Below are 13,963 nucleotides of genomic sequence, written 5' to 3'. Positions count from 1 at the left end.
GCTAGCCTACATCTGAGCTTTTTCTATTGTGGCAAGTCTAAATGTCAAAGTGAAATCTGTGGATTATCCAGTGAAACTCTTTGAAATGATTTGAGCAGCACAAGGACCATGGCAGCAGAAAGAAAAGACTTGATACAGACATCATGATCTGCTCATATACAATACCAGTCAAAAGTTTGGACACACTTTCCCATTCACTTGTGTGAGAAAATGTATCCAAACTTTTGACTGGTAGTGTATGTTTTACTATGGTTTGCTTCTCCTGCTTCATGAAGTGGAGGAGGTTCTGTGTTCCTGGATAAAGCGGAAAAAGGAAATCCTGATCTCGGAGGAACTTCCCGGGGATCTCTATCATTCAGTTTCCTGAATGCCCTCCAAAGCACAGGAAGTACAACTTAAGTAAATGTTTTGCTTACTTATGCAAATGGCTTTAGTTTTTCTGTTTCAACTTTATTCTTTTGTCCTTTTCCTTTCCCACTTTTGTATGCAGATATATTACAGAAGAAGAAATCTCTAAGATGTTTTATTGAAATGAGGTGCGAGTGTTTGGAATAGAACATGTACTGGCCAGTTGTTATATGCCTCTGCACCAAGTAAAGTTGTTGTTTACATCCCCGTTTGTCCAGACTCGTGTAATATTTGTACTGAAAACTTTAAAGGTATTGAAAAAAAGGTAATATGTGGCAAAAGGGGAGTTAGTATTATATTGACATGTTTGATTCGGTGAATAATTTCCAGTAAGAATCATGTCGACTATTTTACAAGAGTATAGAGGACGAGGAGAGGGAAGGGTCAAGTGGTTGTACGCATCTGCCAATCACTGAAGTTGTAGTTAATGTCCATCAGTGTAACTGTAGCAGGGTTGGGGGATATTACAGAGGTCTGAAAGAAGAGGTAACTTGGTTTTAGCATTCTTCTCTCGCCATTTAACATTATTAAACTATATTTTATCTCAAATGTTTTTGGATTGTTTGGTTGTTTTTATCTGCTGTTTTACATCTGTTGTTTTTATCAGTCCTATCAGTTGTTGTTTTCTGTGAGACGCCTGTTAATAAAAGTGTTGTATAAATCAAGACCCGGGGGCCACATTTTGCAGCATGACCTCACTTCCTCCTCACTCATTTTGACAAACAAACACCATTCTTGTGGCTGGTCTATGACTATGTGGAATTTGTATCCGCAATACGTTAGCAGTTGTAATTTGTTAAACACGATGCTGCCACTATTTGCTTATGCTTCTTAATGACTTTGAGATACCCTAACAAGTGTGGCAATACCTTCAGGCAGTCGCTGTCACTATAACAAGCCCCAAAACATTTCTACTATGGCAACAAGTACAAGTCAAGGATGTAATGACATGTTTTTTTATTAATAATATGAGTTTAATTAGCATAGAAAAGGGACATAAACGATACAATTAAAACATTTCTGTAAAACCAGAAGTTAAAGCATGTCTGTCCAAGAACCTGATGATATGAAACTCTTTGTAGATTACATTATTCAGCATGAGGCTTAAACTTAAAAAGCCTTACAAAGCAACCTTATACACTAAGGTGACCAGACGTCCCCGATTTCCGGGGACAGTCCCCGTTTTGGGTGACCTGTCCCCGGTCAAAGGTGTCCCCGAAAATGTCCCCGATTTTGACACTGAATGGGGGGAAATGCGCGCAGACTCAAACACCAGTTATTACGGTAGCCATTTAACGCATCGCCAGAGAAGACGTCGTATGACGTACAGACGCAGCAGCGTCAACAACAACAATCTAGAGGCGGCAAAAAGGAAAGAAAAGGAGACCAGCGGCTGCGATAAATGGTATGTTGTGTATGAGCTTATTTATTTTGTGTGAACTGGCAGCAGACTTGGCTGTGTGTGTGTGTGTGTGTGTGTGTGTGTGTGTGTGTGTGTGAAGTGATGTAATGTTAAAGTAAGTATGATTGTTTATCTGAACTGAAGACCTAACGTAACGTTATAAAAGTCAGTGAACGTTAACATTATGACACTGTTTTCATATCTGTCATTAGTGAAGCTGTAACGTTAACATTAGCATGAGATTACCAGGTGATGACATTGTATGTGGCTCTGTTTTGGAAGAGGCGGAGGTGGATGAATGAGGAGATCACAGTAATGTCACCCATTTTTTTGATTGCCACCTTTTGTGTCATAAATATCAGTTCAGTATTCAGTTGTGAGTAGAAACTTCTGACCAAAAAATCCATCCTAACTTATATTGATATTTTTGTCTTCCTCAGTGGCTGGATGGTTGGTGATGTCACCCATTTGTTTGATTGCAACATTTCTGTAATAAAAGCTGGTTAAAATACATGAAAAAGTACTTGTCCCTGTTTTTTATTTCATAATGATAATATTTAATGATTTTTCACCGCCGCATTGAAAATGTCCCCGATTTTCATTTCAGAAATCTGGTCACCTTATTATACACCAAATTAATATGGCGGGCATTTTCTTCAGACATCAAGCTCAGGGTGGGGGGCTAAACTGCTGTTATAATGTGGTACTGTGTTTTTCTTTTGGGTTGTAGTTCTTATGTACAAAGACAATCTGACAAGTTCTTTCAATTTCACCGCATCCCGATTTATCAGCAACTGAAAAGATAATGGCTAGAGAAAATACCTGGGGATTTGGGCCAAACTGTAAGCTAAAACCACACTTGATAAGTCTTATTGTTAGACGACAGCTAAAGTTAGCATTCAAACACTTCCTAGCTAACATTACTGTTTGATAGTGTTACAGGATAGCATAGGAAATATGTAAATTCCTAGCTTAGGGAAATTTCAGCAAGCTAATTGTAACGTTAGCTAAGATTTTTTTTTACATTAACATACATATACCTGATAAGGTATTAGGTACTGACAGCTAAGTCACAACAGCTAATTACTGTTAGACTGTTAGCTACCTAAAAATTACCGTTAGCTATGAATTTACGCCTTTCCTATTGTATTGTGTAACACTAGCGAGCAGCAACGTTAGCAGAGGTTGAATGCTAACATTTGCTGTTGTCTAACGGTAGCTAATGTGCTATCAAATATGTTGTTTTACCTTGAAATGTAGCCTGATGTCCCTTCAGTCTTAAATTGCTTATCAATGGAGAAGCGGTGAATTTATATTGATTGTCAGATTCCCCGTAACATTAGTCAACTTTAAACACAGCAGTAAAACATTCAAACAGCATTTAACCTCTCCACTGTGACTGTCATGTGAATATGGTGAATGTGATACCAGGAGTTTCATGATGACTTTATGGTGTGCAATAGTTCCAGTGTCGTTCATTGGGTAACACCTGAGCGAGCCGCAGGCAGCAGCTGATGGTGGGCTCATAAAACACAGTTTCTGGGTCCTCAATCTTCACTTGTGTCTCACTTCTTTCCTGGCTCACAGGGCGGGCGAACAGTGACGGTTTAGGAGCTTTAACCAGAGTTTTCTTCTTCACACAGCCCATAGTTATAAGTGCCTGTGCAGGAGAGCAGGAGGGAAATGTATCAGTCATAAAAAACCCTTAGATTATGTAAATAACTTCCTGGTTATTATCATAACAAGTACCCTGAACGTGCCTTGGGATCAATAAAGTGTCTGTCTGCCTGAGACAAGTTCAAAACTGCTTTGACACAACCTGACGCACTAGCTTCATTACTTGTATTCATGTCTCTCTACACAATCATTACTCCTCTTTTGATCAGATTAAGAGCAAGCATGTGACCTTTAAGTTCCCATTGAATCAAAATAGATGTGATGATTTGACTCATATCCCTGTATTAGGTCACACAATGAGAAAAAAGCAGTTAGGCCTGTGTCCATTAACAGTGCCTATTTTCTATACAGAACCAGTGTAGTTCAGCGTTTCCAGCGCTCTCAGCCGCTCTCGGCGTCAGCTGATTTTTGTTGCTGCACTCCAAGTTGAAAAGTAGTTGAACTTTTGGAACAACGCCACGCTCGTCAATGTCACTTCTCCCTCACCGACCAATTAAAATCAAAAAGGGGCGGGGCTTCAGATATCAACCTTGTCAACAACAATGGCGGAGGAGAAGTGGATCGTTTCCTTTCATCAAGAGTACAATTTCCGAGGTAGAGCTGCTGCTAATACCAGGACACGATTCCTTTCCACTGTTTTTATGTTTTCTTTGTAAAATTTCCCTGAAAAAAAGCAAATATTAAGCATACAGAGCGATTTAAAGCAGACTTCGGTCACTACCGAGGGAAGCCGAAGTGCCGGCAGACAACTTTCATAACCTAGCAACAGTTGCTGCGGCGAGAAGCGCTCTGAAATTGAGGTTGTGGGCGTTGCCAGCGTTGTTTGTCATTACCTTGAATAGATTAAAATCTGACTTTTATTGCACTGAGGAGTTTATACTAATTTTGTGTACAATTAAAGCCTTTCTTGAATTTGTATTTCCTTCCCTCATGATGTGCAGGATCTATAAGCTATCTAGCAGTTATTGGTTGTTAATGTGTTAAAAATGTCTCACATTGAAAGGCACTGACTGCTGTAAAAGCCACTAACTATCCACTACAAGTCCCTTCCTAGCCTCCTGTTTTTTAAGAAAAAAACATACAGTTGCATTCTGGGAGACATTCATGAGAACTTTTAGTTGGCGAGAGTATTATTTTCATTTACCTGCAACAGGTCCAGCACCGCCATCGGCTGCAACACGTCTTTGTAATGCTCCACCAGTGACTTCTGCGTGAGTCCGGGCCGATACATGATGTTGTAAAGAATGCCCTCCAGCATGCCCTTACACACCGGCCGGTTCAGGTTCCCGTCGACCATTCGCCACGGCCGGCTGATGAAGCTCACATTCTCATCGCTGTGACGATCAAAGGGGAGTGATGGAAACAGAAAGGTGAGAAAGAATGAGGAAATGCACAATGAACACCAATCAGATTATCAACCAGAGTCTGTACTTACTCATCATGAGCATCAGCTGCTCCTGTTTGTTTAGCCTCTTCACCTCTGTCATTGGTTACACTGTTCTTTCTGGTTCTAAGCTCTCTCCTTTTTCCACGTCTCTCCTCAGTCTCCTCCTTCTCCTGTCCTGCCTCCTCCTCTCTTTCAGGCTGTACCTGCTTTTCTCCCTCTTCTTCCACAATCAACACTGTCTCTCCGGTCCCCTCATCCTCCCTCTCTTCCTGCTTTTCCGGCTGTTCCTCCTCATTCATTTTCTCTTTAGTAACCTCACTCAGTGCTCCCTCTACATCCACCCTGTCTTCGCTTTCTTGTCTTTCCACAGCTGGTTTTTTCGCAGGTGGTTCCTCTTTCTCCCTTCGCGTGCCTCGTCGGCATCTCTTGCACATGAAGGGAAAGTTGTGCTGTTTCTGCATGAAGGAGAATCTGTCTGATGCGGGTGAGCGTTTGGAGTTTACTGTCAGCAGCCACGGTTCAGCGTGCTGCGTGAGCACCCAACGGGCGCCCAGACTCCCGACTTTTACCACCTGGCCTTCCTCTTGTAGCTCCTGGAGGAAAAAAGGGAAATAATAAGATCAGGTAGAAACAGGTATAAGGAAGAAACTGGTCACTTGTCAACATTCAGCATAGAGAACTGTTTGTAATGAAGTAGTATATATCTGTCAAGCTTGAATTCTCCACGTTTTAAGAGTAATACTCTGGATTTAAAGAGTGAGGTGGGGTCTTCTTTAAAGCCTTTCCAAAACAAAAAGACAAGCAAAGGCGTAAGGAATGGATCTCTGCTCTAAGCATGTCTGGCTAACAATCTTAATACCTCAGATAGCAAGCTAGTGCTACCTCCAGATCCAAGACGGTTTCATTCCCAGGGGATTGGAGGGAACCAAAAGAAATAACTAAGGGGGAGGGGGCTTAGTAAAAGATTGAGTCAGAGAAAAGAAAAAAAAACATTACCATAGTAGAGAGTATTTACAGTTTTTGCGTTATGATGGTCAAGAAGAAAACTCAATCCCAAATTTATGGCTGTATCAAAAGTATTTCCAATACTGGTTTCAAAAAAACTCTTTATTCCACAAGAGTCTAGAGTTTAGATGTTGCTAACTGCTACTGCTGCTAAGCTAGGCTAGTTTTTGTTCCACCACAAAGGTTTAGCTAGCAAAGAAGTTACGACTATGGCCTCATTTGTGGAATGAAAACCTGAATTAGCAAGATGTCGGTTCATCAAATTTGATACTTTGAAATTAGAAGAGAGAAAAAAAGCAAATGAAGCTTTTAAGGCTGTCTTTTAGCTTTCACAAAGCTCTCTTGTTTTAGCTTTTAAGCTTGTTGTCTCACTGTGGAAGGAATTGTAGTGACTACTGTTCATTTCTGCTGCGTTATAATGTATGTTTTTACATTCTTTAACTGATTTCTACATTCCTACAACACCCAGCATGCATTGCGCCCCTCCCTCTGAAAGAAACGGCCCAGCGAGAGACGCTGAAGTGAAATACTACTGTTTTGCTGCAGGCAATGACTCAGAGCGGTACAGAATCTGAAATACGACGAGAATATACCGGTGGATCGTCTAAAAAATCTTCAGGTCTGCAGTCTACATTTCAAACCTGACGATTTTGAACGAGACATGACATCGGAGGCGGGTGTCATAGACTGAGGAAGTGTAGTTTAGCGAGCTCCCTGGCCTCCGCCAGATGGCGCGTTTTACGCAGTCTGGTGGAGGTTTTCCAGGGCCCACTGGAGAAGCGGATAGCGTCCTCCAAAGGCACAGAGCGAAACTGCATTTTTTTCCTACCATAATGGCATTAGCTCCCCATAATAGCATGATAGGACTGAGGTTGAAAATCATCAAACTGGCCCTTTAATAGAACATTTACTAGGATCAGGATTTGTAGGGCAGCACCGCTGAACATGTTTTTACCTTCATATACTGCTGCAGGTTCCTGGTGTTGCTGAAAACTAAAACTTTATTTTCCACCATCCACCAGGTAGTAGGGACACAGATTTCCACATCACATATGCAAAACAAACCATTCCTCCATTTAAGAATAGCAAGGAACAAAATCAAACTGCACCTATGCCAGGACTGCAGTATCCTCTCATCATCAGGTAGTTGGTGTGAGACGCTTGATGCGCCTTCACTTCCAGTTTTTTTCTCCCCTCACAGTCCTCACCATCATCATCGTCATCGTCCTCTTCTGCAAGAGCATCCATACTGAAAAGTCACACATATCAACAATCATTTCAAGTAAGTGCTGTAGGCTTCTGTTAGTTATTTTTGAGTTCCTTTCTTAGGGATACCCATGGCCAGGATTCTCCTCCTGGCTGTGGGTCACTCTCTTTCTCAGTGTTGATGTTTTACAACCGTAACACCTTGTCAAACACGCTCAGTGCTCTCAGTTACAGCCTTACTCCCTTTAAATATGATATACATGTACAGAACATATTGTACAATGATTCTGGGAAATGTAAACTGAATACAGACTGCAGAAAATGGATTATAAGTAAACTTAGAAATGCAGCTACACCAGGGTCAAAGCTGGTGTTCTCTGTAATCGATAGAAGCAGTAATATTTGAAATTGGCACCATAGCTGTGGAGAAAGTTGTACAAACAGCTCGTAGTTTCGACCATTCTGCATTCCTACAACACCCAGCATGCATTGCGCCCCTCCCTCTGAAAGGAACGGCCCAGCGAGAGACGCTGGAGTTAAATACTTCTGTTTCGCTGCAGGCAATGACTCAGAATGGTACAGAATCCGAAATATGGCAAGTATATACCGGTGGATCGTCTAAAAAATCTTCAGGTCTGCAGTCTACATTTCAAACCGGAAGATTTTGAATGAGACATGAAGTTGGAGGCGGGTGTCCTTGATTGAGGAAGGGAAGTTTAGCAAGCTCCCTGGCCTCCCTCCAGCTGGCATTGGGCGAGAGGCGGGGAACACCCTGGAAGGATCGCCAGTCAATCATAGGGCTGTCACATGGAGACTTAACTATTCACACTCACATTCACACTTAAGAGTCACCACTTAACCTAACGAGCATGTCTTTGAAAGCCGGAGTACCCGGAGAGAACCCACGCATGCACAGGGAGAACATGCAAACTCCACACAGAAAGGCCCACTTCGTCCAGACCTGCTAGCTGTGAGGCGACAGAGCTTACCGCTGCACCACCGTGCAGCCCCTGACATGCATTACTGTTTATAAAAGTTTATGCACAAAAACTCCTCAGTCATCTGGAAGTAGTTGTGTTTGCAGCGTCTGACCTTCACTGTATGCTGTAAATTCTGTCTCAAGTCTGAGGCAACTAAAAGCAGCTGCACAACAAATTCCAGCAACAGAGTCAGACAGCTGAGTATGAGGAGTCTGTTGCTCTGCGAGCTGCACAAGAAGGCCGCAGCTTGAAGACACCTGCTAAAAAGCGTCGACCACTTGTGACATCAAGTTCATTAAAATCACAAAATCGGATTCAGTGTTAAATAATTTTACATTTTATTTTTCGCCCTTATCACCTTTTCGACTCACCTCTTAACAACATCATTGTCCACCAGGGTGCTCTCTACCACCACCATCTGTTTAGGTATGGATAGGTACACGCTCAGCAGTCCCAGAGACATCAGGCTGAGGGACACCACACAGGCTCCACCTGGAGAGTCCAGGGAGAAGCACAGCATGTCGGACACATCTGGAAGCTCCTCAGCGGCACCAGGGGAGGCGTTTGAGGTAGCAGCTTCGGGCAGAAGATTGTCTGTCTGCTCACTGCTTGACGAATCTTCACCAGAAGAAGCTGTGATGGGGCGCTGTTTAGCTCAGTCGGTAGAGCAGGCGCCCCATATACAGAGGCTACAGTCCTCGTCGCACTGATCGCAGGCTCGACTCCCGGTCTGCCGATCATTTGTGCATGTCATCCCCCACTCTCTACTCCCAACATTTCCTGTCTATCTTCAGCTGTCCTGTAAATAAAGCCAAAAAGGCCAAAAAAATAGTCTTTAAAAAAAAAAAAAAAAAAAAGAAGAAGCTGTGATTGAATCTTGTTGTTTATTCTGTTCATCAGCTTTGCTTGTCGTCTCCATTTTCTCATTGTTCACCTTCTCTTCTTCTGTTTTTATTTGGTCGTTCTCTCCTTCTGTTGTGGAGTCACTGTTCGCCCTCTCTGGTTGTACCTCTTGTTCACCGACTGTTTTGCTCGTTGTCTCCCCTTCACTCGTTTTCTTTTTCCTTTCAGACACTTCTTTTCGCTCCGTAACTTCCTCCCCGTGCACTGACCTGTTCTCGGTTTCATGGTAGAACGTGGTGACCGGTTTGGCGCCGCCTTTCCCGTTGTTAATCAGACTCCTCAAGAAGCGGAAGGAATCAGTGCACAGCGAGTGGGGAAAACGCCACGAGAAACACCTGTTGGGAAGGAGAAACTTTGCTTTAAACAAGTAACGTTGATCTGCTTTCTTACATCTATGCATTTGGCAAGGCACCATTTATAGGATCAGTGTGTAGGATTTAGTCTGTACAACCACTAACTCAACCTCAAACCGACATTTGTTTGGCTAAATTTGACACACAGGTCCTTTAAAACCCTGAAAACATCAAAATAAATACAAATCTCCACTGCCCAGTACCCTCCCTCAGGTGGCTGTGTACCTGTAGTAGGACTGGGACAGCTGGTAGGACATGGGCAGGATGGGTAGCGCTTGTGGCAAAAAAGTTCCACAAACTATCTTATCTGCAACTTAATTTCAATCTCCAATAAATAATAAAACCTCAAAAATAGTTAATAAACTTGGTCAAATAAGTCTTCAAACTGAGAAAAACTGAGATGCTATACTATGCACTTTAAGGTGTATGCAGATTGTAGAGTATACGACACACAATTCAAATCACTCAAAAGTCGATACATACAAGTTATCATTACTGTACTCGAAATAAATCAGGAACCATAACACTCAGCACGGTATTGTACTTTTATGATCATGATATGCAGTCCTTTGATGGTGAAGATTACTTATATGGGGGCAGGTCCCATCATGGGTGCGTGACCCCATTGTATGCGGTGCCAGTTCAGTTCATCCCGGTAGAACAGCATTTGCTCCACAACAAAGGCCTTCTGTCGTCCAAGGAACTCACTCTCTTGCTCACACTCACGAATCTGGCGTGACACAATGTCATATGCATCCTCTAACTCCCTAATACGTCTACGATGGCGTACAATAATTGACTTGTCTCCCTTTGTCGACGCACATTTTGGGCCTTACGAAGCTTGACCTTCCTCTTCCTCCTCTCATTTTTAACTTCCTTCTGAACCTGTGGTGGCACTGTATCGAAGAATTGCTTAAACTGCAAGATGGACATTGAGTCCAGGTCAGGTGGTAGGTTAAACATTTAGCGGGACCTGAGCAGAATTCGGAGGACCGGCAATGGGCTCGTCCTCAGGTTGATCCAGTCTAACTGGGGATGGATGAGGAGGAGTTGGGGGAACAGGTGAGGGGGTCTTTCTTTTCTGAGGCAAATGTCCCTCCAGTAGCTGCTCATCTGGTTCTGTGGGGCTATCAGCAGACTCTATTGGTGATATCGGCTTACATTCGTTGTCATCTTCTGGGCTGGCGGGGTTACTGCGCACATCAGAGTCCTCCCATGGTTCCTTCAGACTGAGTCAATCATGACTTTGGTCGTCCCTCCTGTCATCAACATGGGTGGGTGGTTGCCAGTTTTGTCTAGTTGTCGACTTGGTATCCTGGACAGGTTTCTGTTAAGACTGGCTCACTGTCAGCTTGGCCTCTGGGGTTGGTTCCGTCTTATCCTGGAGAATCCCTGGTGTGCTTGATCCCACTGGCACGATGGTGGTATATCCCGAGAAGGTGCCCTGAAGCTCCTGCTGTAGGGACGATGCCTTGGTTCCAGGAGGCGTCCCATCGTTGCCTTGGACCGGTCCTTCATGGCCTCCAACCATTCGGCCTGGAATCCCTGGTGCTGGCCCTCTGGTGGCACTCGGGCCTGGAATGGAAACACTTGCTCCTGCCTGATATCCCTGCCGATGCTGGGGCCACTAAATAATCGGAGGGTTGTTCTGGACTCCTAACGATGGGGAATTTTCTACATATCCGTGTAAGCCTGGGGGAAAATTGTGGTGCTGGCTGCATCTTTACATGCCGCATCTGAGCTCTCTGTGGCTTCAGTTGTTGATTTAAGTTTCGGAATTGGGTGTTTGCTGGGTTGTAGTGGTGGGTGAACCATATTCTACATTCCAATTTTGTCCAATTTTGTAACCATGAACTTTAATTTTATCTTTGTACTGACTGTAAATTATCTGACACCTTTTCTAGCTTCACATTGTATTCCCTCTTTACAACGCCTGGCCACTTTGTTGTTAGTACTAAAAGCAAATTAGAGCCTAACCTGACTGTAGTGATTAATTTCTCCGTCTTTGTGTGTAAGGTCATGCCATGTTTGAGATCATGGTTCACCAATTCATTACCTTAGTTTGCTCAAGAGTCAAACTGTGGGGTAAAACATATTGATTAGTTTACTTTAGTTTTTATTTAGGAAGAATTTATTAAAATTGCTCAGAATTTCTAATTTTTAAAAGGCTTCAGGCTTTTTAAATGTACTTGTAAAAAATCAAACTTACGATGTTTAAATCATCATCAAGGATCAGGTTATAATGTCTCACATCTTCAACAGGTTGATTAGTTGGACTGGTGATCGTAAGTAGACTGTTCTATGCTCTTTTCTTGAGCTGCTGTTTGGCCTTAAGTTTTTCCCCACCACAGTATTGTTCAGCATTGTTTCATATAACCAAAACTGTTTTAGGGCAATCCAATCAATAAATTACTTAATCCATTTGATTTATATACTACAAAATCACAACTGCAATTATCTCAAGATACTAAGCAGGACTGGACGCTTGGCAGACTTAATTTTTTCTTTTAAAGCGTTTCTTTTAAAAATCTTCATGTTGTATTCTTTCGTTATCTTGCACAATTTCAGAATACTCATAGTCTAGTTATTGGCTTGTTTCCTCGAGAGCTTAAGCTTGATGAGGACATCATTAAAATGGGAGGGATTTTTTTTAGATATTTCAAACTTCTTCCACAGAGACGTTTCTTTAACAATTTTACGTCCACAAGATATAATTTTACCCTCAGAGTGCAGGAAATATTTTCTTCTGGATATGTGAGTTGTTAATACCACATTAATGTCACGTCGTGCTAGTCCCACTTACTTTGGATATCTTGGCACCTACTCAATCTCCTGGACACACCCTCTGCAGCCATTCTGGAATTTCAGCTTCCATCTCTTCTGTAGCACCTTTTATCTGCTGAAATACAACTTCATTGACTGCAATTAGATGAACATTTAATTAATTTCATGGCTGCTAAAATATCTTATCTCCCCCCTTGCGCACTGGTCGAAGCCATGCGCCTAACTAACTGCAGCACACAACACGTAAACAGAAGATACAACTGCTTCAAACAAAAGAACAGTGTTTTCTGCAAACAACTGTCGTTCCATCACTGATACCAGGCACAGCAGGGTACAAAGCACCACACAGAGCAGCCGGGTGAACAGCACAGAGATGTCTCATACCATAAATATTACAAACTCAAAATGCATACGCCTGATCATTACATTGCATTTTCTTCTCTTGAATCAATTTGCGTATAACTAAAACTTTTAGTTCTTATAGCTGTAGAGAGCACAGTTGAGTAACCATCGTTTGGACTTCTGTAACAAAAAAAAGAAACATTATCATTCTGTAGCGTCAAGAAAGACCATCTAAAAACAATGTAAAACTGTCAAACTTGATTTTCATAACATAGTCACAGTCATGAAGCTTCATCTGCAGCCAACTACATAAGATTCAAAGTGCTGCATCGCTGGGAATCATATTCAGGAACACAAAATACTACTTTATTGTGAGTTTTCCTGGTTCGTGTGTAAACCAATCATGGGCGACTGGATGCACGGAGCTAATGTGTACAGAATCAGTGGCTGCCACAGTATTAATGAAGATTATCTTTAACTGCACAAACTGCTGCTACCAAACCCCGTTTACTGGGTGACGGCCTTGCTTCAAAATTGTCTAGTTTAGTGCTAAAGTAAGAAAATGTCTGTCTATATATCTTAATCTCTCTGAAACATAAATAAAAGGTAGAATGGTTTGGGATAATATGAGTTACCAAGTGTTGGGGCAGATGGCAAGTCTCCCTTTTAGCCTGAAAGGCTCTACAGCTGCTTCAGTCCACTGTACCTGAGCTGCACTGTTAGTTAGACCTGCTGTTTTACTCAGGGATCTTCACACTGTTTTAATCACAAATGCACTGCTTGTCCCTCTGTTTGTGGTTGTGGAGCTTTTGACTTCAGCTTCTACTTATGAGGGGAATATAGCCTCGTCCTACCTGCTTAAATCTTTTACGTTTGATTGGCAAAATTGTAACATGTATTTTCTTACGTTGGGACCTCCTGTTGTCAGCGCTGTTAAACTGCAACAGTGTTTTTCACATTGCTCTTTGGTGGAACTGCAGATAAGTGAGTCATTAATAACAGTTTGCTTAGGAGAGAGTTTGGCAGGGGCTGCAACTTGTGAGTCTGTCTTATAACTTAGATAAATACTTTCTAGACCTGACGTACTGTCATACAAACATTTCTCATATCATGCACGCACATCTCTTCTGTGTGACACATACACTATGTAATGTAATGCATGTGGTTGCATAGATGTGAATGTTGGTGGGGTCATTTTATAGTTTGTTGTAGGTACTGTTTAGTAACTGCCATTCATACACATACACTACTCCATAAGGGCTGTACTGTATCTGAAACTCTGCTGGTAAACAGGAGACTTTCAAACTGTCTGGGAATGATCTTATAACAATCACATAAGATCTCATCCTGATGGGATTAACTGGACAGTGACTTCAGAACTGAGTGTTTGAGCTGAGTGTGTGTGTGTGTGTGTGTGTGTGGGTGTGTGTGTGTGTGTTTGTTCGCTGCAGTCTCATCAGTCACTGGCGTCTGCTCTGCCCCCCTCTCAGGTCAATCTGCAGGTTGATACATTTTC

The 13,963-nt window shown here is 42.3% G+C and overlaps 1 protein-coding gene across 2 annotated transcripts; it reads right to left on the bottom strand.

Moving 5' to 3' along the window:
• Window positions 1-1,395: 1,395 nt before the first annotated feature.
• On the bottom strand, window positions 1,396-12,479 carry LOC138594785 (general transcription factor 3C polypeptide 1). 2 transcript variants are annotated; one of them, XM_069666009.1, is made up of 6 exons: window positions 12,125-12,479; window positions 8,437-9,303; window positions 6,989-7,128; window positions 4,923-5,467; window positions 4,632-4,821; window positions 1,396-3,470 (listed from the first exon to the last, which is right to left on the bottom strand). In XM_069666009.1, the coding sequence occupies exons 4-6, from the start codon at window positions 5,333-5,335 to the stop codon at window positions 3,258-3,260; spliced, it is 816 nt and encodes a 271-aa protein (XP_069522110.1). In that variant the 5' UTR covers window positions 5,336-5,467; window positions 6,989-7,128; window positions 8,437-9,303; window positions 12,125-12,479; the 3' UTR covers window positions 1,396-3,257. The 2 variants fall into 2 exon arrangements, with proteins under 2 accessions (XP_069522110.1, XP_069522111.1); XM_069666010.1 differs by lacking the exon at window positions 12,125-12,479 and having other exon boundaries at window positions 8,437-9,386.
• Between the last annotated feature and the right edge of the window lie 1,484 nt (window positions 12,480-13,963).

Source organism: Semicossyphus pulcher, unplaced genomic scaffold, assembly GCF_022749685.1.
Source record: "Semicossyphus pulcher isolate SPU_LCO1_2020_fin unplaced genomic scaffold, fSemPul1.0.p SCAF_17, whole genome shotgun sequence".
NCBI lineage: Eukaryota > Metazoa > Chordata > Actinopteri > Labriformes > Labridae > Semicossyphus > Semicossyphus pulcher.
This window is presented reverse-complemented; position numbering and strand designations above follow the sequence as displayed.